This window comes from Papilio machaon, chromosome 13, assembly GCF_912999745.1.
Source record: "Papilio machaon chromosome 13, ilPapMach1.1, whole genome shotgun sequence".
Classification (NCBI taxonomy): domain Eukaryota; kingdom Metazoa; phylum Arthropoda; class Insecta; order Lepidoptera; family Papilionidae; genus Papilio; species Papilio machaon.
In genome coordinates this window covers 6,247,211-6,274,427 of record NC_059998.1, presented here as the reverse complement: position 1 = coordinate 6,274,427, position 27,217 = coordinate 6,247,211, and the positions used below count along the sequence as shown (strand labels likewise).

Sequence of the window (27,217 nt, the reverse complement as noted above, 5' to 3'; positions counted from 1 at the left end):
AAAATTAAATAGTGTATGACCACCTCCGATAGTGTCATTTGTTTACACATTTTAGGGCTTGTCTAGATTGTACTCGTATAGTTGTCTCAAATTGTATGAGCAAATCAATTTATTTTGTCGTAAGCAAAATGTAACATATAAAATTTCCATGTCACAATGTTAGTTACCGTACTCCTCCGAAACGGCTTTACCGATTTTTACCAAATTTTATATGCGTATTCAGTAGGTCTGAGAATCGGCTACTATCTATTTTTCATACCCCTATTAAGTATATTCTAATTCCGCGCGGACGGAGTCGCGGGCCACAGCTAGTAAATTATAAATATTTTTCATAAGCATATTTTCTTATTCCAACAATACATGTTACCGAATGTTTACAGGGTGTTAGTCTACATGAAATTCATTAACAAAGCTGCCTAATAACTCCCCCCCTAGCCGCAGGGGGTGGTCAGCGTAGGGGGATGGGGGTTGACAAACAGCGCCCTGTAATGTGCTACTGTTGAATTGCAAAAATCTCATTATACTCTAACTGTCGTTATAGGAGTAATTAACCACTGGGAACAGAGAAACGAATAGAGTCGAATTTCTTTTTTTCAAGATAACTAATAAATCATTCACATAATCAAAATTTTACCTAGAATATTGTCTACAAAATGTAAAATTATATTTTTTCACACAACAGCACCGGCTTGATGATATAAGGTTAAAGGAGCGTAAGGCCATACCGAATGCTTGCTTTATGCTTAACAGCTTGCTTTGTACCTAACCTTAGAACGTAACTTGTGACCAGAGCTGTTCTAATACATTATTTATGTGTAATGCGCTATACATATCAATAAGATATGATCATAACCCAAGCTTCAAGTTATTTAGCTCACTTTAATAAGTCGTTTCATATGTTCGTAAATGGACCTTGTTTCTATCTTAGCACATAATCAAATTTAAATAATTCATATTAACAAATAGATAGTAGAAAAAGATAGTAAAGTTATTTGAATTAAAAAAAAAATAATACATATTTCTGTAGCAGCTCTGAGGATTCTTCTAGTCTTTAGTAATTGTGTTCCGTTATAACGAGTTTTTTGGCGGTCGATGTACGTACCTACTTGTTGGTTGTATGGTAGGCAAAGCAGTTTTTGTATACCTCAGATAAATTTACTGTGTTTAATTTCTAAGTTGAATTCTATTTGTTACATATCTTACTAATATTATAAATACAAATGTTTAGATGGATGGATGGATGGATGGATGTTTATTTGAAGGTATCTCCTGAATGGCTCAACGGATTTTGATGAAATTTGGCACAGATGTAGAACATAATCTGCAACACATAGGCAACTTATTAAGTTTTTTTTTTTAATTCCACGCAGGCGGAGTCGCGGGCGACAGCTAGCATTTTAATATATATAAATATAATCAGTAATTTTCTGAAGATTTCGGAATAATAAACCGCATGTGGAATATTTTTTAATCAAAAGTTAAATCTATAGTACCATCTATAGACATATCCTTAATTCTATTGTCCATTTTAAAGTCATTTTCTATTCCTTTTTCTTTATCTTTCTTCTCTTTGTTTACTTTTTCTTTGTCTATCTTTTCACTTTCGATTTCTGATTTCGATGTTGTAACTGTAAGAGTTTCTTTTAAGTTTGCCACAGCAATTGTCTTTCTTCTTTTATCTTTTGAAGTCGAAGGTTGATTACTTATTAGATCACTTAAATGTGCTTTCTGAAAGAAATTATACACAAACTAATTATCAATTTAATAAATCACTAACCGTAGGTTTCTGAGACTGAAATCCCCATTTAAAACTTTATCTCAGTTTTGTAAAAGATAATGATAATGACGATTTGTTTAATACAGAGGTTTTGGTATCCGAAACCAACGGTAAGCGAATAACTTTAGCCCTACAATAATCGAATATTATAGTTTAAAATTGGCCAAATGTAGTTTACGAAGATATTAAAAAAAAAGAAAATTCAACATAAAAGAAGCATAAAAATATGTCACTTAGATCATAAATAGACAATAGACCTATAGACATGCGTCAATAAATTTAATATTAATAAACTTACTAATATATAATTAAACCAAACCAGATTTGTTAACAGCCAGTGTGTTAGATGTAACAAATTCAAACGCAAACGCATCACGCGGTAATGGGATTTCAATTAGGTATATCATTTTAGAACGAAAACAGCAATTGCATAAATAAAGTCCATCAACCTGTGTTAGTCATTCAGAATCGTATTTAAATTAAAATTGGCGCCAAAATAACCGGAAAGCGATTCATTATTTTGGAATGGGGCGTGAGAGTCTGTATGAATAAACATACGGACCTAATCACGGATCGCAGACATAATGTATGCATTTTGCAACTATGTCTGTGGTCTGATACGATAGTTTTTATTTTGTTATCTAAAGGACCTATAACTAAGACCTTTAACGATTATAAGTAAAACATTAACTGACGTATAGCAAGGGGTTTTATCCTTTGTGCACTTCTGGTACCCATTAAAGGTAGGCAACGCATCTGTAAATTCGGATGTCTATGGGCAGCGGTCGCTTCTTTATTTTTGGGAAGGTGGCCACTTGCTCGTTTGCCACCTAATACTATAAGAGACTCATATCTTGTAGAATTAATCTGAGAAATGTATACTAATCGCAAGTTTAACCTATAAAGGACTATAAAGGCGGATAGAGACATTAAAGAAATTATTTGAATTACTTACCAAAGATGGATTTCTTCTTACTAATAGTAAGACGTCATCACAGTTGATGGTGCTTCGTTTAGCGTGCCTATATGTAACGTGAATAAGAACAAGTAGAAGTGGTATGTATATTACAAGTTTGTGATTTTTGATGTAAAACTATCTATCATTATAAGTAATAATAAATCGTATAACAAAGTTTTCGTCAAATATTACGAGAAATGGACAGGGACATTAGAAGGGTGAGTTCACACCGGGGAGAACAGAGATTTCTCTTTGCCCTATGCTCCGCCCCGGTCTGTTTGTACTGACCCTAAGGCACGTCCTAGCGTGACTCTTATTTATATATCAAAATATTAATGTGGATCATATCTATCGGCGTGACCATCTTATAAAAATATCTCACTGTTGAAATTAATTAAATAACTCTTGTAAATACGTTCTTACAATCGATTAATTGATTAAAAAACTTCATTTATTGTAATTTTTAGATTAATTTACAAACGATTACTAAATTCAAACACTTTATTGTAAGTCTCATGAGGGTATAAATAAGAATGTTCCGGCGGCACAGAGGCAGTCTCAGTACGACCGCCGGAGTGTTCAGAGCTCTTTAAGGAGGCAAAAACTCTGCTGAGAAATATAAGGATATTCATCAAAGGCTGTGTTTCATTTAAGGATGAGCAATGCTAAAAATGATGTTAGTGGTGCTACCACCACTGACGTTGTGTGTTTCTCAAACACTTCGGGCGGTGCTCATCCGACATCAGAAGTGGGATAACAAGAGCTTTCAGCCCACGAATTCACTTCGGTAGCTCATCCGCCGCCTGATGAAGTAGAACAAAATTCTCAGCGATGATGGAGATGATGCAGAAGATGTCCGAACGGCGCTCCACCCACAGAAACAAAAATCAAGATCAATGATATCTACCTCCCATCGTTTGATCCGGATACAAACGTCGGTGTACGAGAGTGGTGCCAGCACATAGATCAGGTAATCAAAGCTTATAACCTTAATGATTTAGACATCTGGATGAAGGTGTGTAGCCTGTTGAAAGGACGCGCCAAAATGTGGGTAGATGATTGGATGGTGACCACTTTTAAATGGGAGAACAGTTGACCGTATCGGCGGAGAATGAATCAACCCAGAATGAATTAACCTAAGAAGGTGATACTGTTTCAAATCAACCTCTTCCATCAACCTCTCGAGAAATACGTATGCTGATCATCAAAATAAAATTGTAAGTACACATTTTATTACTATTAAACTACTACCATAAAGACCCTCCGAGATATCTACGAGACCCTCCGAGACCCTCCGAGACCCTACGAGACCCTACGAGACCCTACGAGACCCTTCGAGACCCTACGAGACCCTTCGAGACCCTTCGAGACCCTACGAGACCCTACGAGACCCTACGAGACCCTACGAGACCCTACGAGACCCTACGAGACACTACGAGACACTACGAGACACTACGAGACACTACGAGACACTACGAGACCCTACGAGTATCTACGAGACCCTACGACACTCTACGAGACCCTCCGAGACATCTATGAAAAATCTACGAGACCAATGTTCAGAACATTCATAGTCATAACATTCATGATTGTTTGTTTAGTAATTAATTCGCAACATACACTGTTGATTAACAATAGGTTACTGATTAGTGACAAGTTGCTTACAGATAGCGAACTCAGAGAAATACTCTTCAATGATTACAGGTGAACAAACAGGTTTCTACGAGGCTGGTGCAGAGCGCGCACCGCCTGTCAGCATGGCCGTATCGGCGTGACCATCTTATAAAAATATCTCACTGTTGAAATTAATTAAATAACTCTTGTAAATACGTTCTTACAATCGATTAATTGATTAAAAAACTTCATTTATTGTAATTTTTAGATTAATTTACAAACGATTACTAAATTCAAACACTTTATTGTAAGTCTCATGAGGGTATAAATAAGAATGTTCCGGCGGCACAGAGGCAGTCTCAGTACGACCGCCGGAGTGTTCAGAGCTCTTTAAGGAGGCAAAAACTCTGCTGAGAAATATAAGGATATTCATCAAAGGCTGTGTTTCATTTAAGGATGAGCAATGCTAAAAATGATGTTAGTGGTGCTACCACCACTGACGTTGTGTGTTTCTCAAACACTTCGGGCGGTGCTCATCCGACATATCTTATTTTAAAAATAAAATAATCTTGTGTTTCGGCAGTGAATGTTCTTAACTTATCTTAACTCAATGTTCGTTTGACTTTTTTGATTTTCTTTCTTTATAACGTAAATAAAAAAAACATAAGTTAAACATACTTAGCAAATGCCTCCAAATCAAGAGCGTAAATGCATAACTTCTTATAGACAAGCTCAGCAATGATTTCCATTGAGGCTTTCGTTATGTCCAAGCCAAGGTTATGACACGTTTCTTTGCAAATGGCCTGCACGTCTCGATGTAACGAAGCTCGTAGCTTCTAGAAGTAAGAATTTTTATTTCTCATATGAAGCCTATGAATATTTTCGATAATATGAGTCTTTTCGACTAGTGCTTACGCTTTTCTTTTAAAAGTATTTAGTATGTAAAATTTTATTCAATACTAGCTGTCGCCCGCGACTACGTCCGCGCGCAGTTAAAAATAGATGTTGGCCGATTCTCAGACCTACTGAATATGCTCACAAAATTTCATGAGAATCGGTCAAGCCGTTTCGGAGGAGTACGCTTACGAAAACTGTGACACGAGAATTTTATATACATATTAGATTTAGACAGTGGTAGACGCCAGCAACAATAATATCTGTTGCACGAATGGGTCGGCTCAGTATGACATAAAAAAATGGTATGTTAAAAATATATTATCCACTGTTTTATGGAAAAATTTAAATTGAATTTCTCTAAACTAAAAATTGTTTTGTCTTGTTTATCAAATTGTGTTACAGTGCCATCTACAATAATCGTATAGCACTACGTCGACGAACTCCGAATTATAACTTAAAAACATTTGAATTTGATGTCAAACTTAAAGAACAATGTATCTTCACGGAATAAAATTGTATTAACTAAAGTAAAATAATTTAACAGGATAGAAGAAACTGGAAAACTTACTTGGGATTTTGTTAAATTTTCAAATGTCGTCATAATGTAACAATTTTAGACCTTTTTTTACCTTCCCGCTATTTCTTGGAATTCAATATCTTTAAGAATTTTAGATAAATGGAGGTGGTTTCCAAAACAATTGATCGTAAACTTTTAGACGATATTATCTTATAATTGCCAACAGAAACAATATCGAACAAATAAAAATGTTTTCATGAGTCTTTATTTGTTGTTTTTGGATTATTACGTTGACGTTGATAACTGACATTGACAGTTGTGGAATAACCATTTTTTTTTTCGCCCATGGCGCAGGCTATAGTCTTTCGACCATACTGCCTAGTCTTTCGTAGAATGTGGAATAACCAATTTTCTGAATTTTCACTATGGTACAAGCCAAAGATAAAAAACGAAAAGATTTTTTTATAGGATAAAAAAATATTTATGAATTTATAAAAACTTTGATTTGCATACGCATAATATGAATAAGGGCATTAAATCATTTAATTCAGTTTAATATTGTTTTTAATTCGTCAAGTTAAGATTGTTCTGATACATCTCTTGTATAATTTGACAGAATGCTGATTTTGATTGTTTTTTATCATTTAAAGGAAAAATAAAAATCCAATTAACAGAATATGTTATTTTATTCAAAATAACTCAAATATAAATGACACTGATCCTGAAATATAGTTACAACCGGGACAAGTTTAAAATAGGTTATTACATTTTAAAATTTTATGTTTGCAGTGGTTAGTGAAAATGATTACAACTTATGTAAATACTCAGTTTTAACGCTCAACAATTCAATTGCTTATAATTATACTTTTCCGTACTTCACTTAGTTTCAAAAATATCAATTTCTTTCACACATTAAACTTTTTTAACAATTTGCACAACATCTTCATCTGCTAGGATATGTTCTATACCAACTTTTTGTGGCTGATGTTTCACAGAAGAACCCCATACTAATGCACTGTAAATATAAGATAAAATTAAAAACAATTTTCACATAATTAACATAAATTTCTTTTAATACAAGGTTCAATATTATGTTCTATTTCAAGTTAAAAATCTATATATATAAAATAAAGTCGTGTTAGTTACACTATTTATAACTCAAGAACGGCTGAACCGATTTGACTCAAAATTGGTGGGCAGGTAGCTTAGAACCAGGAAACGGACATAGGATAATTTTTACCCCGTTTTCTATTTTAAATTCCGCGGGAACGTAGTCGCGGGCAAAAGCTAGTATTTTATAAACTGTACTTACTATTTAAATTCCTTCACAATAGACCTATGCAGCTTGTTACAAAAGTCTTCAACGCTAGTTTTATCCGCATGTAACACAACAGGAGCATTATAATCGGGTAGTTGTCCTTTAGGCTTCGTGTATATTCTAATAAGCTTCAAATATTCCCACATCTTTTCCAATAAGTCATCAAAATTCCATTTATGATGGGCGGAGATCGGTACACAGTGAGGAATTTTATAAATAACATCCAACTCTTCAATACTAATTTGATCTGAAAAATAAAAAAGCTTAATTAGGGTCTATTTATAGTCAAAACTTCATTCCAAATAAAAATTCCATTAAAGTGTATGGACTGACTACTTTTTAAATTTATATACTACTAGCTTTTACCCACGACACCGTCCGCGCGGAATGAAAAATAGAAAACGGAGTAAAAATTATCCTATGTCTGTTTCCTGGTTCTAAGCTACCTGCCCACCAATTTTCAGTGAAATCGATTCAGCCGTTCTTGAGTTATAAATAATGGAACTAACACGACTTTCTTTTATATATATAGATTTTTTTAATATTAACAGGGTACAATAAAAGTGTTTATAAACCCATTGCGGGCTTGTCCAGACACACTTGTGTTATAAAATGTAACAAATATTTTCACACATAGATAAATTAGACATTTTACGCTAACCCTCGTAAATACGTCGTAACATATTTTTGGTAAAACATTTTTATTAACATATCTACATAAACCAAAATAACTGAAAATTTGAAATTTTTTAGTAGCATGGAATTTGACATACACAAATGATTTAAATATTAAATTAAAATTATAGATACAGATAAAAAATTATTCTTACCGATCTTATTAAGCAGATAGATGCAGGGTACATAAATTCTATTGCCTTCAATAACATCAATAAGGTCGTCACTGGTTGCATCATATCGGAGAGTTATATCTGCATTATGGATCTTATATTCAGATAAAATTGTTTTTACTGTTTCTATATCCAGTTCGGATTGTGGACACTGGAAATAGATTTTTTTATTATTATATAACAGTAGTAGACGCTAGCAACAACATTAGTTGCACGAAGTGGCCGGCTCGCCCGGTGAAATACCACAACCAGAAGACAGTCGGATGTGGAAGTAATTCCGCGTTTCGTCTGATGAGTGTGGTGCCGGAGTCCTAATTTTAGTCTTCTTCTCCTTTACAATCTTTTCTTATTAGAAAAGGATGGGAAGGGGAAGTGGATTTAGCGGAGGGGATGCATAGGAAGGGGAAATATTCTCTTTCTGTGCGTCCCCTTCTCCGTTGATTTAAGGTAGGCAACGCATCTGCATTTGCGGATATCCATGGGCAACGGTCACCTCGATATTTCGGCGAATTCAGGTGATCGTTTGCTCATTTGCCACCATTCCATATTAAAAGTTTTTTTTTTTTAAATGGCGCCAACTTGATTTAAGTTGTAATTTAGATCTTTATGTTAACCTGAACTACGGAGGAATTAAGTAAGAAAAACTTAATTACTTACAGTTGTATTCAAATTGATGCCACCTTTATCTTTTTTTCTAAAGTGAATGTTTGGAGGTTGTTTGTTTAACCGCAACCCAAATCCTTCCAATTCATGTTCTAGTAGTTTCTTGTGCTGCAGTGGTTTGAGAACGTCAAGCACGATGAAAACGAGACTGCATGTGCGAGCCACTGCTATCACTTGACGACCTCTACCTTTACCATCTTTAGCACCTTCGATAATACCAGGAAGATCGAGAAGCTGCAATGGAGACAGATAGCAATGTGTTTAGCTTTTAGATGGATGTATTTTTTTTTTTCAAAAAACATTTTTTTTAATAAATACAGAATATATTATTCAGGGATAAAGTAGTGTCCGAAAGGTAAAATATGTTTTGAAATCAGTCCCATAGTTTTTTTTTAAATCAATGTCTTCAATATGGCCAGCATTTTATTATTTGTGAGCAGTTTTTCCTATGGTTGACAAATATGCAATGTTTAGTCGGGACTTAGTTATAGACCTTAATCAATATACTATTTTAACTTACATATTAAGTGTTTCATATTGTAAATACTATACTTGCCTGTATTTTAGCACCTTTATACTTGATACAACCTGGCACAGTTGTTAATGTTGTAAATTCATATGCAGCTACCTCCGAGTACACTCCAGCTAGGTTAGAGAGCAAAGTAGACTTTCCTACAGATGGAAATCCTACAAAACCAATTCTTGCATCTCCAGTCTTGGCAACATCAAATCCTGTAATGACATTGTGAATTTAATATTAAAATATCATGACCCAACTACATCAGGAAGATCTAAATGACTGAACTTTGTTGAGAGAGATGTAATTTAATATGTATTATTCTCCCAAATGTCATAGGAAGACAGTCAGAGGGGGTTTTTAATTCGATATTAAAAAATTTTGTGTAAAAGTTTCTCATAGTAAGCCAATAAGAAATTTAATTTTGTTTACATACTTGTGTAATAATGAAGTGTTACCAACTGGTATCAATTACTTGAAATACCAGCTTACCTTCGCCTGTAGCTCCACCGCCGCCTTTAGGTGTAATCAATTCTCGCCTCAATTTAGCTAATCTTGCTTTCAGAATGCCTAAATGAAGCGCTGTTGCTTTATTTTTTTGTGTCCGGGCCATCTAAAAGTACCAACATCATTTAACGTATCCTTCTATGCTTACAAACTTGACTGTGATTATATGTATATTATAAAACATAGTACTATCAGTTCAATTAACAATATTATCTTGTGTAATAAAAAGTTTCTAACATAACCTCCCTAACTTACCTCAGCCTCGATAGCGGCAATTTTCTCTAATATAGTACTCATTGTGTTAGTTTTATCTTAGCGTTAAAGTGAAATTATACAAAGGATATTAAGTATTATGATTTATCTTAAATGCTACACGTAATAAATACACAGAAGGAAAGCGTGACAAGCTGACAGTCTTCGTTTCCTTCGTTTTGAGTTTTGACCGACAGACGAGACGACAGATCGGATCATCGTTGCCAGTTGCCACGTAATTATAGTTCATAACTGCTGTCAATACTACCAATAGATTTAAAACTATTGCGATTTTATCAGGGGTTTAGTAATAGTTGTTAGTGATATTAAAATTTTTTATTGAATAGTTTTGACATAAACGAAACTCGTTTGTTGATGTTTTATCTATGTTGAGTTTTAGGTAAAGTAGAAATAAGCGCCATCTTTTGTTGAAAATTAAAAGCACTACCAATGTGGTAAGTTTTTAAAATAACTAATTTAAACCAAAGAGGGCGCTTTTATCTAGATGAATAACTACGCGAAAAAGCTTTTGCTGCAGGGTGCGCATCTTTCTCATAAGGGAAGAACCACTGAAAAACTGGAGGTACTTCGAACAGTTTTGGTTCAGTGTAACGTCGACCGTCGGTATGATTAGTCACTTTACGATTCACTCTCGTATAGTCCGTTAAGTTTACGATGATATAAACTGAATTAAAATAACTTTGTTTCAGTAAGTGTTGAAAAAAAAGTTAATCACTGCAAAATGTTTTAAAAAATTTATGTGTATGATAATGGTGGTGTAAGTTAAAATATAGACAGTATAGACTAAAAAACTTTGATAATTTACTAAGGACTATTGGTAAGTTACAGACGTAATTTAACTTTGAACGTCTATAAAAGCGTTTGTTATCCTGAAGGCAATAAAAAAGTTAAATCAGATACTATTTTTTAGAAATTTTAAAAATAAATATGGCTTTAAGTAGAAATTTTATTGTGATAAAAACTTCTTCAAAAATATTAAGCAATCTATACGTAGTTTTCAAGAAAAACACGAATTAATTATCTTTAATATTTTAATTTAAGAAAAACATATTTTGATAACTAGAAAAAAGAGTAAAACAGTTCTTATTTTTTACTGCCTTTGGTGTTTTTTATTTATTGCAGCAGTATGTAATAATTAAATGGAAAAAAAGGTTACGTGTTGCTGTCCTTTACGTACATATTCTATGTACATTTATATTAACACTTGGGACACTAAATAACTACTAACAATATAAATTATTCAACTATATATGTCATTAAGAACTGACGGGGAATTTAATTTTTAGATATAATACTGTTTTTATTGATTAAAACGTTTCTAATTCTTCTTTAATTAAATCTGTTTTCTGTAAGACGAGATGTGAAAGTATTTATATACATTATTCTATATTATTTTATTATCCTAAGAACTCTTAAAAATTTATTAGCAGGTTCACGTTGTTAACGTTTCCTGAATTATTAAATACTTTTAAAATGTTATTTAATAATTAAACGCAAATGTAATATTAATAAATTTCTTTACTATATTATTAAGAAGAGAATCACATTTCCAATGTCGTGAGCGGTTCAAAAATACATATATGGTCGTCCTTTTCATTTCCCTTGGAATAACTGTGATAACAATATGTACAAGTGTTTCGCTTAGAATATAATGTGCGCAGAAAAAGGTATACTTATATTAGGCTGATTAATTAATAAAAATAGAAATACATAAACTCTTGTACTGTAATACTTCTGTAGCAGTTGGTAACTTTCGTAGCAAGTAATGTAGCATTCGTAGAACTTTCGTAGTAATGTAAACACGAAGCTACGAAATAAATAAAGTATATAAGTACATAACAAGTGAAGTATGGCTGTGTTCCGACATTGATAACTATCGCACGGGTGACCGGTTTTGTAAGGAATTAATCGACCAAATTAATGGTATTGCTTCCTTACACTTAAATGAGCTACGGGATATTACGGATAAAGCTTTGGAGGAGCTTTTATGTTACAAATATTTTTATGTTTATATTCGCTTTTTATTAGGTGAATAAAGTAAATGTCCGATATTTTGTTTGGTTTTTACTAAAAAGGACACAAGAAAAATTTAGAAACTACACACTGTTAAATAATATGATAATTTTTTGTACTTGTGTACAAGTTGAATAATAATATTTTTCTCTTGTTTCAGGATTTGTACATAAATATGTAGCTAATGTAAGAACAAAAAAAAAATAGATTAAAATTAAGCCCAAAACTTAGACTAAATAACCAAAAAGACCAGAAATGTACCATTGGGGATGTAAAATATACATTTAAATACCAATATGTCTTCAGAAGTGTCATTAGACGATAGAGACAAGCCGAGTCTCGTCCGGCGTACTTTGACTCTGGTGACAAGGGCGGCGTGTTCACAGATAGGTCTAGTTACACTGGTGGTTATGTACGTGTTGCTCGGTGCAGTGCTGTTTGAATATTTGGAGTCAGGCCCCGACGTGCAGAAAAGATCTGCTATACAACGCTCTAGGGAAGAATGCTTGAAGGAATTGTGGGCTATTACAGGTTAGTAGATATGTGTGTATATTTGACCGTGGATTTCCACTTGCGAAGGAACTGTACAGAAAGTTATTGCCATCACTTCTTTTCTCTTTGTATTAATAGAGATAGGTATATGTTTTACAACAGTTTTATCCGCAATAGAAAACCACGGTGATACTGATTCTTATTACCTAAAACGATTTTTAGTGTTGGTATTAAAATTGTGAATTGCGGTTTCGTAAACTTTTATAAAAGAAAAAAAATCTTTAATTTAAGAAAATGAATCTTAAATTTTTATCTTAAAAGAAAAATGTTCTAGTACAAGGGATTTGAAAATTGTAAGGAAAATAATAAAAGCTCTTTTGCTTATCCTTTTCAACGTAAAATTGCAGACAAATTCTCTTTTCTACGACAATAGAATCCGTGACATTTCCGACATATTTTTATGAATTCCCATCCCTCTCATACGACAAAGAAAATTCATCATCGACTTTATACTTGGTAACTCAGCAAACTTGTTTCACAATACTTTCAGTAACTAGACACTATTATATTTTTTTTATCGTTATAACTGACACTTTAGTATTGATACTAGCTGTTGCCCGCGACTTAGTCCGCGCGGGATAAAAAAAAACCTAATTGGTAGCCTATGTGTTCTTCCAGACTATGTTCTACAACTTTGTCAAATTTGAGCCGGTGTTGATCTATCTAAACATTCGCATTTATAATAGTAAGAAGTAAGTTGTACATTTTTAACTTCGATTTCAAAACTAAGGCTCAATCTCGACTCAATTTGTCTGTATGTTTTGTCTGTATGTTTTGTTATATGTGTTATTTATAGTACAAATCTGTAATAAACAAGCGTCCAGCTGATATCCATTAAAATAATTAACGGATAGTAACTCTATCCAATTGCTTGATTTTGACTATCCATTAACGGATTGGGCCTTGGAAATTATACTGTTGTTTTTAATGTACTCGTTAGTAATTGTGTTTGTTTAAACAGAACATGCGTATAAATAATATGACTCGAACATAAACGCTTTTTTTAGAAAAACAAAGAAAAATGAATCAATTATTAGTTTTGTATTCTCTTTTAATCAGTACAGGTAATTATTAGAAGACCCATAGATAATAAAGTTGACTGATATTACATTGAGCCTAATCAAATTTTAATCAATTTACACGCTACGATTATTATATAGGAAACTAGCTGTCACCCGCGACTTCGTCCGCGCGCAGTTAAAAAATGGGGGGGGGGGGGGGGTTATGAAAAATAGATGTTGGCCGATTCTCAGACCTACTGAATATGCTCACAAAATTTCATGAGAATCGGTCAAGCCGTTTCGGAGGAGTACGGGAACGAAAACTGTGACACGAGAATTTTATATATTAGATTAGTTATGAAGCTGTAGAAATGTACTGTTTGAAAACTAGACTACATCCAGAGTTAATATAAGGTACTTTTTTAATATTGTATAAGTCATCCAAGGGTTCTTAGATACGTACATAGAAGTCTACTAATTTCAAAAAAAGCAGACAATACGTTATACAAATGCTTGTAATAAAATATTAAATGAGATCTTGTAATTTACTTTAGCTGGAATAGGTATGTCTGGTGCTACTTGGCGGGAAGATGTTTTATTATAAGAAGCCGGCTAAAAATCTATTCTTTGTGGCCAGCACGCCTTAATTTTTTTTACAATTTTTAATTATTGCATTTTATTTAAAGTACGCGGGTAATCTGGCATTTTGAATTTAAGTGATTTATATATTAATAGGACATTTAAATGGATAATATTAAAAGGGAAAAGTAGGTAGAAAAGCATGGATATGTAAAAGAAGACTAGAGAAATAAATTACCAAAGCAATGCTACAAGACGTTTCTTTGAAACAATGTGTTAATTATCAACGGCCAATCCATCTGCTTGTCGCCAACTTTACTTGGGAGGAATAAATTAAAATTAATTGTTTATTTTTTATTAGATGCCGTGATACTTAATACATATTGCAGTCTCAGTTTTATCAAATAAAATGAAAGGCGTGGCAATGTCTATTAATACAAGTGTCAATGCAGTGTTCTATAGCTTAAGCTAAGCAGAACCAGACGCATAGATAACAATACAAAAAGTCCATAGACAATGTCTGCTGTCTATGGTTCAGTTAACTCTTGGTGCGGTGGCTTGCGTATAAGATTCACACATGCATCTTTGTTTGTACATCGTTTGTTCCGACTCAAGGCGTGCGGAACCGTCTACCAACGTATGTATAATTCAAAATTCAAAGGCACAGCTTCCGTTTGCTCTATGTCTGTGTAATTGTGATGTATTATATTTATATGTAGCTTTGCCGTCTCATTCTCAGACTGTTCTTCTATTAGTTTTCATTATTAATGACAAGATAAATTTATATTTCACGGGAATTTTCTAGAGTCTAGACAGATGTCTAGTTAACTAAAGAATTAGTACCGAATAAATTAGTGATCATTTAAAAAACGTACTCTTAAATAGAGTCTTGACTACTAATTCAATCAATATCGTTATATGAAGAACAAGCCGACATGTTTAATCCGTCTGTTATTTATATTTTGAGAACCTCGCGCCTCATTCATTCTTTTTTTTTGTGAGAAAATTATGTAGTTTTTCACCAGGCGCTTTTGTCATCGGCTAGAGAACATGAAATATTCCATAGAAATGAGTTTCTTGACTATAGCTGGCATATTTTTTTTAATCCCCAAGAGTCTTGCTCATCTCACGACAAAGGAAATTCATCATCCGGTCTGCGGAGAATAAAATGGAGTTAACAAAGTTTTTTTTAGGATACTTTCAGTCGCAATGAGATACATCACAGAAAATACCTTTTTCACAGACAATTCAATTCACAATCCGATTAAATAGACGGCAAAGAAATGTTGAAAAGTCTCAAGAAATAGAATTTCTTAAAAGCTGTTAGTATCTTTAAGTATTGTTATATTTCTTTGATTTATTTTGTGATTTAAATTTCACAAGATTACCATAGACTTTACGATATTAGAAAGGCTGTTGCACTCAACGTTTTAAGCTATGTATCAACTTGTTTAATGTTTTATTTATTTTAGTTAAAATACATTTAAAATCTTTTGTATAATATTTTCTTTTTTCAATATGCCATTTCACAATTTTAATGATCAATAATAATATGCTTAATTAATTGTTCGTGCTTTGAATAAAAGTGTGTCGTTAAAATTTTTAATGAAAAATATGCTAAACTTAAAGGTCCAAGTTTTAATTAAATTATTTTAAAGCTGGAGTGACTATAACTTTAAAAAGTTACTACGCTCTTATACTTTACTTTTTATCGTACTTCAATTTAATAATAGATCATCATTTTGTTTATTTTTTAATGTGTTAGTAAGTTAAAGAGACCTTTCTATAGAGTTCAGTTAAAAATTAAATTAAGTTACCTTTAATATTATATTAACTTCAAAACACTGAACACCGAGCTTTAACAGAAATTATGGAAAAAAGGAAATTTCAATACCTGTTGTAAATATCGTTTTAAGTTGAATGGGCTGTTAAAATAATATAAATTTGCATTGAAATGTCAAGGTGGGATTGTTAAAACGGTTAACTGGCCTATGAAGGGTTGGGAAGGTTTTACAATTGTTCACTAAATGTCCACAAATCGAATAAAGAGGTCGCTGGAGACCATTTCGAATTAATTAGATTTTCCTTTCAAAGAGAAAGCAATATCTTCCAAAGTTATTATTAATGGCCGGTTATCGGACAGTTTCGTATTTGTTATACACAGATACCTCAGTGCCTCTTTCCACTGAGCAATTAGCCGTGCGACTCGGGTGTCGCGTGCTATTTTACATAACAGTCACGTCCGCGCAAGTGAAAATTGAACACACGTTCTCGTACAACTAAATAACAGTATCATGCAGCTAACAGCTAAGTGGTAATTGGAATTAAGGTCGATTTTGTCTTCAATAAACATAACGCCTTTAATAAATAAATAAAAAAATTAAATCGCTTACTATTTAATATTAACACAAATAGTCATTTCAAATAATTAGATACGTCATACTTTTGGCTGTCCGTGGGTTTATCTGTAAAAAATCTATACAAAAACAAATCGTTAATTATCTCTGTTATTTTAAAGGGAACGGAAGAGATGACTACAGTCAAAACCGTTTATGGCGACATCGTTTAGAACAACATACCGGTTAAATTGACCAAAATCAAAGGTCCTGGCTGAATGTTATTACATATCTTTCCTATTAATACCTGTCACCGGTTGTTACAACTATCGGTTTTTACGACTCAATATGAGTAGTCCCTTCGATGTCGTTATAACAGATTTTGACTGTATATGCTTTTGTACAAGTTGATACACTCGATAAAAGTTTTTATTTACTAGAATATATCTTGGAATATTTAAGCTTAAGAGACAGATCTACAGATGAAGGAAAACATCGTGATGCAATCTGCATATATCTGAGAAGAAATTCAATGATATGTGTGAAGTCAACCCGCACTGGGCCAGCGTAGTTGACTATAGCCTAGTCAACCCTATGTTAGGGTAGGCTCTCAGTCCCTCGGTGCAGACGTATAGTGAGCTGATGATTATGATATTAAGATGGATGAGAGGTGTAATAAGAAGCAATAACATTAAGAATGTGTATATCAAAGGAATTTTAAAAGTAGTGCAAGTGATGGAGAAATTGAGACGCAAAAGATAATCGTGGTACGGAAATTTAAGGCGAAAATTACTATCGTATAAATAAGAAAGCAATTAGATTAAATTGACGAAGACAGAAGAAATAATGGATGGATTGTGTGAAGTAGGATATACGTAAGAAGGGATTGAATTCAGATATGACAGATGAAGAGTAGTACATATTCTGCTGACCCTAGTAAAGGTAGAAGAACAGGTTGGTGATGATAATATCTTGGTCATTGAAAATGTATTGTATCGTCCAACCTGTGACATCAATAACATTGTTATGTTACTACGGTTACGAGCGTCGTAAAATACTGCCTCTGTAAAAAGATACTCCGAGGAATTTACATAAACTATGTAACTGCTTTTGTAAAGTAAAATTTCGTTCCCTGCGGCGATATTTTAATATTTTTATGGTTTGTCACTGCAATGGTTTTCTGTAAACTTTCGTAATGTGCATTGGAATTTATATTTTTATATACTACATAATGAAATGAGATAAATGTTAGCAGCTTCAATATAGTACAACTTACCATAAGAATATTGCTAGCAGATTTATGAAAAACTAGCAGATGCCCGCGACTATGTCCGCCAGCAATTTAAAAAAACTTGTAAAGACTAAATCACCCGGTGATGGTATAGCTACCCAACAGTGAAAGAATTTTTCAAATCCGTTAAGTATTTTTGCCAAATCTTTCCTCTTTAGAATATTAGTAAAGACAATATTATGTTTTAAAAAAAAAGCGACTGCTGTAAGAAAAAGTAAAAAGTTTTTATCTACACTAAACATTTTTGATTTAATATCGAGATGAACATTCCATTAAATTATTCAAAATTTCGTGAGACATTATTTTTAACTAATATATTATGTAGAAAACGGTACAAACACTCACGTACATTTGCCCGCGTACATTGTACCCATTGTGTACATTGTGCCGACACCGAACAAATGTACGTGTTTTAGCCGTACGTAAATGTACGAGTTGCACATGTTTGAGCCGTTTTCCATATTAGTTAAATATTCCATTATAATAATTTGTGGTTAACTATAACATATGTGTAAGTCGTATAAACTTACCAAAGTGTTGAATTAAGGTCGGTATGATCGTTTAATAAACAAATTGTGTGCGAAGTCTGCTCACGAATTTAAATCAAGCAGTTACATTCACGGCCGCTATTTATGTATTTGTCGCGTGTACCATTATGTCCATGTCACGTGAACCGCGCGAGTAACCGAGTTTCCTTTCATAATTTGTTAATTTTATTATAGGACTAAGCTAAAGTAATGCAGTATTAAGAGTATACATAGACGAGTGTGGAAGCGAGAGAAGTGTGACGGAGTCACAATAGCAGTCCAAAAATCTATCGCTTAGAGAGCGAGCCCTATATGAACCTAGTTTCCCCTTACAGTGATTAAATCAACTTTTGGGTTCGGTAGTTTTTACACTTAGGTTCCTTACGTTTACAATAATTAAAAATAGGGAATAATGGGAAGTAGTGGAAAGAGAACCTATACATACACAATATGCAGACATTTTTAAAGAAATAAGAAGCAAAGCTTCTTTGACATCGCAGTGGTTTCCAGATTGTTTCCTTAACAGCGAAAGCTACTGAGTAGTTCTCTATTTAAAATTCGCTTTGTGTTACCCAAGAACGTTGAGGTACTTAAAAACTTTCAAGTTAATACCAACGCTATTCTATTCTATTTTATTTTCTCATCTTATTAACGATTTGCAAAATATATTTCGATTACACACTTATTAAACGATAAAGAACGATACGAATTATTGACACAATAAAAAATAAACCAACTGAAGAAGTCTTTAATGGATGAAATAGCGCCATCTATTGGTTATATTTTAAAACAAAGATTTTAATTTTATTTTTAACTAAACTGTAATGTTATATATTATTATATGTTACAATATTATTATTTTGGAATATATATTGTTTAAAAGAAATTATAAGTTCAGTCGGGATCTATGGTTTGGTGGCAAAAAGATCTACTCGTATATAAAATAGGTCGTAATTTGATAGCCTTTATAATATAGTTTTCATAAAGCGTTCCTATAGAATTATAATTTATTCTTAAATTGCGTGCTTGACATTCATAAATTGATCTTAGTTGTGGGCTAATGGCAAAGAACAAATGGTAAAGAGTATGCAATAAATTCACGTGGACATTTTATTTTTCATTTTTTTAACTTTAGTTCCATTCTTAAAAGGCGATAAAGCTTACTAAATGCATAAACATTCGATGAAAATTGCAAGATTATATGATATTATGAAGTGGAAATATTTTATTGTTTGTTCGTTTGTTCGCATTAAATAGGCTCTGAAACTTATGAACCGATTTGAAAATTCTTTCACTGTAACAATATATAGGACAGTATATGTGAGGACACCCGAGGGGGTGACCTAGGCTTTAATATTAGATGTTTTTTAACGGTGACGAAGTAGCGTGGAATTGCTCGTTTTTTATATATTGCGTAATGGTATCAGTTACTTGTATTACGAATTCGACATTGTGACAGCCTTAAACGACTGAACAGATTCTGTTAAGTGTTACGTCGTATTCTTCCTTTGAGCGGCAAAAGGGACTGTCACTGTCAGTCTGTTTTTTTTTTGTTTTTTAAGTAACACGTAGTTTTTTTGGCAATGGTAGCCAACAGTAAAATTAACAATACTAGTAAAGCTTGAAAGTGGGTTTTATTCAATTAAATATGCAAATCCGATGAGAGTTCGCAACTGTACAATCAAATGCAAAGTTTAAATTAATTGAATATCGGGAGTTAAAATGAAAACAATCAGTTGGTAAAGTTATTAATCACCAGCCACCTGCCGGCGATGACCGCACTTTGATCGTTGTCCGGTGTCCTTCGAAAACTATATTATAAATTACATTACTTGTTACAGCCGTTTTAATTGCCGAAACATTGGTACAAAACATATTACCTCAGTTTATTTCATCGAATGGGAAAATCCAGTAGCTTAGGAAAAACAATAAATGTTTTTTTGTCTTTATAACATATTATTGCATAACAATAGTGCAAAAAGTACAGTTAGACAATATGAAAATATGAATTTAAATTTTATACGTGCATAATTTTTGAGCATTGTTAATTTTAGATGACATTTTCAAGTCTGTTTTATTGTTTTTTGTTTATTCTCATGAAATAATGAATTCCTGTTTGTTATTTCTAATGTTTTCATATTATTTTAATAATGCAATTCAATTCAGTAATTATTATTCAAACTTTCTACTGAATAAATAACTCTATGTATTTTTACTTATAATTTTTTTGCTTGTTAAGAAATTACTGGTATAAATGTAATATTTTAATGTTAAATTTAATTTGTTGTTATAATAACTTGAATTTTAAAACCATAAATATGACGTACAAGTTTAAATTTAAACTCAAAAACGCATGGAAGCATAAATTCTTATTACACACATAAAAGCATACCAGAATTCATTCCAGCAAAAACGCAGGCATCGTAGACAATAACTGCGGTATATTCTATTGAAAAGGAATGTACAGTTTGACTTTGTAAGTTTCAGCTACGACGTAGACAAAGCGCGCTCGCACAGCGCCCCCTGTCGCATATTAGTTACGTTACTAAAGCTTAATATTGAATACATTTGATGGGTATAAAGTGCTATTGTGTGTTCTACGTGGATTTATATTCTTGATCCTTTGATATAGTACGTAGTAACAGTTACTAAAGCTATTTTAGTTTTACGAATGGTGACTTAAAGAAAAAATGTTGCACAACAAAATGTAACCTTAAACGACTGAAGCAAGGGACTTGATTATTTTTAATTAGGCTTCCTTAATATAAAATAAATATTTAAATTTAAATAAGTTTATCTCAGATATCTATATATATAAGAGAAAGTCGTGTTAGTTACACCATTTATAACTCAAGAACCACTGAATCGATTTGACTGAAAATTGGTGGGCAGGTAGCTTAGAACCAGGAAACGGACATAGAATTTTTACCCCGTTTTCTATTTTTTACCGCGCGGACGGAGTCGCGGGTAAAAGCTAGTATAAAGATATTTAATAATATCACTACAAATCAGTAGAAAAAATAAGCATTATTTTTTAAAAAGTTATAAAAGCCCAGTGTAGTTACGGTCAAAGACCGATCAGCATATCATGCAAATGTGATTTAGGATTGACAGATGTCAATTATTCAATCTGCATAAAGTACACACGAGTTCTGAGACCAGATTGATAGAGATTCTGTTGATGGATTATAACTAAAGTTAGTTTATAAACTTAACAAGATTATGGTTATCATACTTAGTTATTAGTTACCTTTTTGTATATAGAGCATGCAAACTTTATTTACTTATATAAATCTCGTGTTACGTTTCATAAAATCGATCTCGGTGAATTTCTTACTAATATATTAAATGCGAATTTTTAGATGGATGGATGTATGGATGGATGTTTGTTTGAAGGTATCTTCGGGACGGCTCAACGGATCTTGATGAAATTTGGCAAAGATTTAGAACATAATCTGAAAGAACACATAGGCTACTTATTACGTTTTTATGTTTAATTCCGCGCAGACGGAGTCGGGCGACAACTAGTGTTATATATTACTACTTAAAAAAAAAATACAAATTCATTTTCTTTTTCCCGTAGTTCTTGTATGATGCAATAAAATTGGAAAAACGGGTTAGATTCGGATTACCCAAGCGTCGAAGTTCTTTGAACAGTCGGCTCAGCTTACAGCCTGTTTCGTACCGTTTTCTTTTGTTTTATTGCGTTATTTGCTTATTCTTATTGGCCTTATATTACATACCTATTGTCGCCGGCCGGGGAAAATTTCGTAGTTCAATATCAAATTGTTTGTTGTTTAACAGCAACGGTAATGGTATAAACTATATTAAATGTTGTATGTTTGGTGCAATAATATTATTATACTTACTTGCATATTCCCGATCAGTGCTGAAATAGACTGTAATCTCTTATTAAAACTCAGCATGAGTTGTCATGTCTAGGTTAAAAGTATCGCCAAAATTCCAATCAAAATAAAGTAATGTAAGCAAAAGTTAAATAAAATTATATATTACGATTTTTTTTTTGATTCATAAAGAACAAAAATAAATCTGAAATAGATCATTTTCTGGATAAGATCTGAATATGGAAATATGATTTGCTTCATTAAAATGAAAAAAAGTCTTGATAACAAATAAGTACAATAAGGAAAATTATTCAAAACACGTAATCATAAAAGGGAAATGTGCGTGACCACAACAAAATGTTCTAAGTGTCCTTTACAAAAATATAATATTACCGGAAAACTTCGAGCGACAAAAATTTAAAAATGTCCTTTTTTAGAAATAAAATAGTTATTTCTATAGGACTTTTAATGTACCGTGCCGTGCGTGCATTGTAGTTAAACTCTTACTGAAATAGAAATCGAAAAATTTGTTGCAATATTCATTGTATGAAAAAAAAAAATCACGTCTTACGTTTCGAAGGTCGTTTTACTCGTCGCGTTTTATGCCTTTTTTTGTGATAAAGCATGCACTTTTTTATGAGTTTATACTGCTGAAGCATTCGCATATGAAATGTAGTTGACCCTCACTATTTTTTGAAAAAAAAAAACAATAATTTTCTACAGATGTCACGTCAGTGGAAACCCACTTTTATAACAGGCTTAGCCCCTAGACCAGACCTAGAGAGATCGACTGTTTACTGACGAATCCCTATGCGATCTACCACTTAAAAATTATTATATTTTATTAAAAGGGAAACCATAACACTGACAATTATACATCGTTAATATGTATTTATTATATGAGCTTTGCATCTGAGCATCGTTCGCTATGTTATGTTTTTATATTTTTTACTTATATATAATCGACGGGACTAGAAGTCGCGATCACCATCGACTGGTTGGCAACCCCTGCTTAAGACATTAAAACATTAGGTATTTATAAAGAGAAGAATTGTTAGCGCATTAATATTTCACAAAATAAGTGAGAGCAATCTATTGATTGCTTTCAACGCTCCTCATTTAAAATCCAATCCGAGTTTCTTAGGTTTATTTTCTTACAACTTTTCTATTATGTCTTACCATTGATTGTTTTTGTATCTTGATTCATAATTAATGGACTAAATTAAATAAAACTATTTATATAGGGTAAAATACAACATTCGGGTCGTGTGCATATCATCACTATCACCATCATCATCATTATCAGCCTATATCTGTCCACTGCTGGACATAGCCCTTGCCCAATGCCTTCCCCAAAATGTATATATGGGCGATTGAAATTCGCGATACACCCAATTACTAAATATTGTGTTCAATTTTGTGAATTGTTATTCTAGATGCATATCATTACGTTCAGATACATTTCGTGTATACTCGTAACTAAAACCTTATTAAATTATAAACTCGTCATAACTACAGAATTAAATATGAAATGTTGAAATAAATGTAAGAAATCACGATTTTTTATGATCTTTTAATATAATTTATTTAAAAAATAATAATATTTCTTGTTTGTTTCATCGTTAGTATTAAGTATTTATTTTAAAATAATTTCGATGCAATCTAGTTTTCATGAAAAACAGAGTATTAGCCCGTTTAACGACTAAAATTTCAGTCATATAATTTCTTAATCTGTCAGGAATTATTAATACATTTGTCGTAAAACATTATTCAGAAACTCAACATCAAATATAAATTTACTTTATTGACTCTGTGATGATTCTCAATACCCTAATAATGCATATTCATTTTCAATTTTCCCGATCGTAATCTCATTTTTAATACCGCTGTCAAACGCACCAGGTGAATGTCGTCAGTTTATGATATGTCTACTCGTATAAGGTAATTTATTAATACTTTTGTCAATTTTATTTAAATATGAAAAAAAACAATAATATATAATATATAAACTGAAATTGATTAGCTTTGAAGAGTTATATTCTGTCAGGTTGACTTTTTAAGGCATATTTGTAAATAAATACAATCGAACTTGAATAAAACCTAACTGAGTAACTTTGTAATTTTTAACCCTTTATGAATCATTGTTTTGTGTTAATCTAATTCTATCTTTTTTATTTTTTTTATTTTTATCATTACTATTATTTTTTGTAAAGGTTCCAGCTGGAAACCAGCGCTGGGGCAGTTTAGTCTGTCCCTGCTTCGCTGAGTTGGCTCCCTTTTGACACATTATTGTACCAAGTTTGTGCCTTGTACCTATATGTGTATTTTTTCTTTTTGACATTACATCTTTTGTGTGGCAAGAAAAAAAATTAAGCGAGAATTGGATAAGAAACCTATATAACCGAGAGTCATTGTCTGGTCCGAAGCACGACCTCCGTAGGCTAGAAAAATATCGCAATTCCTTGGATTCTCGCTTATTCAGGTTCGACTGTATTGCATTTTCTCTCTCTCTTAATATCATTAGTAAAATTTAAAGGTTTTCTTGTTCGAATTCACTATTGTATTTTACTGGCGCTAACCTGGTTGAATGGAAACAAAAGAAAATGTTTTTTCTTTCAATCGGCTCGGAGAATTTTTTTTTAAAATAGAACACTTTTCTTTCGTCCATAATTTATGGTGATGTGGTTTTAAATAAAATGAAATATAGCGTCGTGTGGTTCCTCTTGTATGTGCTAGTTGAAAGATTAAGTTAAGCTCGAGGAATTTAGCAACGTATCATATATAAGTCTTTTACCACACTTTCTTAGATGCCTTAAAGTAACTAGAGTAAATCATCTATTTGAAATAACATCGTTAGTTTTAACCCTCGAAACACCCTGTCAAAAACACGTCTATTTTTTGTAAAAAATAAAAAAAGAAATAAACAGGTGTTTCGACAATGAAAAATTTTACATTTTGAAGATTGCATAAAAAATCTTATTACGTTACTTCACTTCCTTTTTTTTTACTTTTTAATTTTTTTAAATTTCCAAAATATGTATATTTTTGCAAAATTCCCAAGTACTTCCTTTCTAGAATTACTTAACAAAATAGTATTGAAAAAAATCTTTATAAAATTGTGAACCAAAAGCGGCACTTTAAAAGTACTCTTTGCTTTCAATTTTCTTTTCTATATTTCTTCGGTAAAGCGTTGACTTTTATATTTGAAGAGGTCTTTTACTGGCCGTTCTTTGCGGACGTAACTAAATAAAACTAAAAGTCTAGAAGAGATTTTAAATTAATTGAGGAACTTTTATAGCCTGTTCCACTAATTTGTTCAGTAATGCGACTTTTAATATAGTTTGCGAAATAAAATTCCCAATATTACTGTAGAATTCCACGACCGTGTCTTGACTCATGAAAAGGTCATCCTTTTATACGTAAAAATACAAGTTTTACGACAGTGCAATTCTATGGTTACTTTATAAACTGTCAATAAATGATGTTACGTGAAATTGACTGAATTTACTAATAACCTATACAATTAATAAAATTGAATATGTACGAGTAATATTGAAAAAATCTCGAATATTATGTATTTGCGTTGCACATTATGAAATATCTATAATTTTGATGTCTGCTAGTCTGTCTATCTGCAAGATTGTGTTTGTTCTTGGCCGATTTTAACGGGACCTTAACTGGAAGGTAGCTATGCATGTAGGCATATTATAGTCTACTTCTGTTTGCGCAAAACGCGGGCGAAATCTAGTGTACAATATGCTAAGTCCGATTGCAAGCTGACATTTTGATGACACGAAAGAGCAAAAGATCAAAAATCTGGATAGTTATTTTTGTAGTCTTATTAAGGTCATAGAGCGTGACTCGTAGGCCTATTGTCAGGTAAAATAACGTTTAACGAGGCACGTACATTATTCATTGATGCGCGCTGAAACTATTCACTTGAGTTATTAATGGCGACTTTGTCTGGAGGCTACGACCGCGAAAGTTCATAGAAATCATAAATGGCAAGCGTTTCATGGCTCGCTTGCCAACTTTACTAGATGCCTATGCCTCAATAGGTTAGGTCAATGCGGTTTTCGATTCGCCGAAGGAGAACATATTGTTTTAAAAAAGTGTTTACTGAAATTGTTTGTTTACATTTAAGAAATTTATATAAACCACAGATTTATTGATTTAGGTAAAATATTGTGTTTTTTCGGACTTTGTAAAAGATACCAAATGTTTTTCTTTGCTTACTACAATATTTTTTTTTAATATGGTATTTTATGGAATTAAACAAAGATTTATTTTCAACAATCAACTCACCTCTTTTTTTATAGAAAGATTAATCTTATAAGATTTTCAATGCTTAGAAAATCAATTGGAATACTATGTCTTCAAATCTTGCCATTTATAAAGACTTGAATAGGGGTGAGACGACAAATGGAGCTTCATTGTGAAGACGATTCCTGTAAGTTATCAAATAAATCGCCCACGATTGCGGCTAATCTTGTTCAAATTTTCATTGATTCTTTTCCTATTATTTTCTAATACTTTAGTGATGGAAGTAATTTCGAAAATTCTAATCATGATACATGAAATTATTAATGACCGAAATTATTTAATCCTTGACAACCAGAAAAAAATTAATTAAAAAAATCTATGAAAAAGGAGTACATAAAAATATTGAAAAAATTAAAATCGGTTAAATTTAAAATAAATGGATTTAAAAATATGTATAAGTTATATCGCTTTTTTAAGAAATAAAGATTACACATCGCCACACTGAGACTGTTAGTAACATATATAGCACAGATTAAAAACAAAAAAAAATAATAATGTGGCAAAAGGAACTCTGCGACTAAACCGTCCCCGCGCTGGTTTTCAGCCAGCTACTTTACTCACCTGTATTGTTACTCATATATTTTTTTTCAAACATCATATCAGTTTAGTAAATTAAGATGTAACTTTAGGGGTAGAAATTATACAAAAATAAGAAAAAAATAAATCTAATTATTACTAAGTCACTTGTTTATCCTCTTTGAATATTTTATCTGTCATTTCCACGAGAAAATGAGGCTGCGGATTTCGTTACGCTTTCAAGAATTATTTCGATTGTTACTCTTAATAAGATCTCTAAATGAATTATTTAAATTCCAATTGGAAACTTTTTATTATATATTTGTTTTCCGGTTCATTATCAAC

General features: G+C 32.2%; 3 protein-coding genes across 3 annotated transcripts in view; 1 reads left to right on the top strand and 2 right to left on the bottom strand.

Moving 5' to 3' along the window:
* Window positions 1-1,463: 1,463 nt before the first annotated feature.
* LOC106714515 (centromere protein S-like) lies at window positions 1,464-6,064 on the bottom strand. The gene is made up of 4 exons (XM_045680710.1): window positions 5,815-6,064; window positions 5,028-5,185; window positions 2,733-2,799; window positions 1,464-1,728 (listed from the first exon to the last, which is right to left on the bottom strand). Exons 1-4 carry the CDS (start codon window positions 5,845-5,847, stop codon window positions 1,468-1,470), a joined length of 519 nt encoding a protein of 172 aa, XP_045536666.1. The 5' UTR covers window positions 5,848-6,064; the 3' UTR covers window positions 1,464-1,467.
* Window positions 6,065-6,497: 433 nt separating this feature from the next.
* Window positions 6,498-10,033, bottom strand: LOC106714495 (GTP-binding protein 128up). The gene is made up of 7 exons (XM_045680617.1): window positions 9,872-10,033; window positions 9,602-9,722; window positions 9,149-9,324; window positions 8,587-8,826; window positions 7,912-8,080; window positions 7,076-7,328; window positions 6,498-6,778 (listed from the first exon to the last, which is right to left on the bottom strand). The coding sequence occupies exons 1-7, from the start codon at window positions 9,911-9,913 to the stop codon at window positions 6,676-6,678; spliced, it is 1,104 nt and encodes a 367-aa protein (XP_045536573.1). The 5' UTR covers window positions 9,914-10,033; the 3' UTR covers window positions 6,498-6,675.
* A 2,165-nt stretch (window positions 10,034-12,198) lies between these two features.
* Window positions 12,199-27,217, top strand: part of LOC106714466 — a 62,096-nt gene continuing 47,077 nt past the window's right edge. The window contains exon 1 of the mRNA XM_045680611.1: window positions 12,199-12,433. Coding sequence (XP_045536567.1) covers window positions 12,199-12,433 — 235 coding nt within the window. The remainder of the gene's footprint in view (window positions 12,434-27,217) is intronic.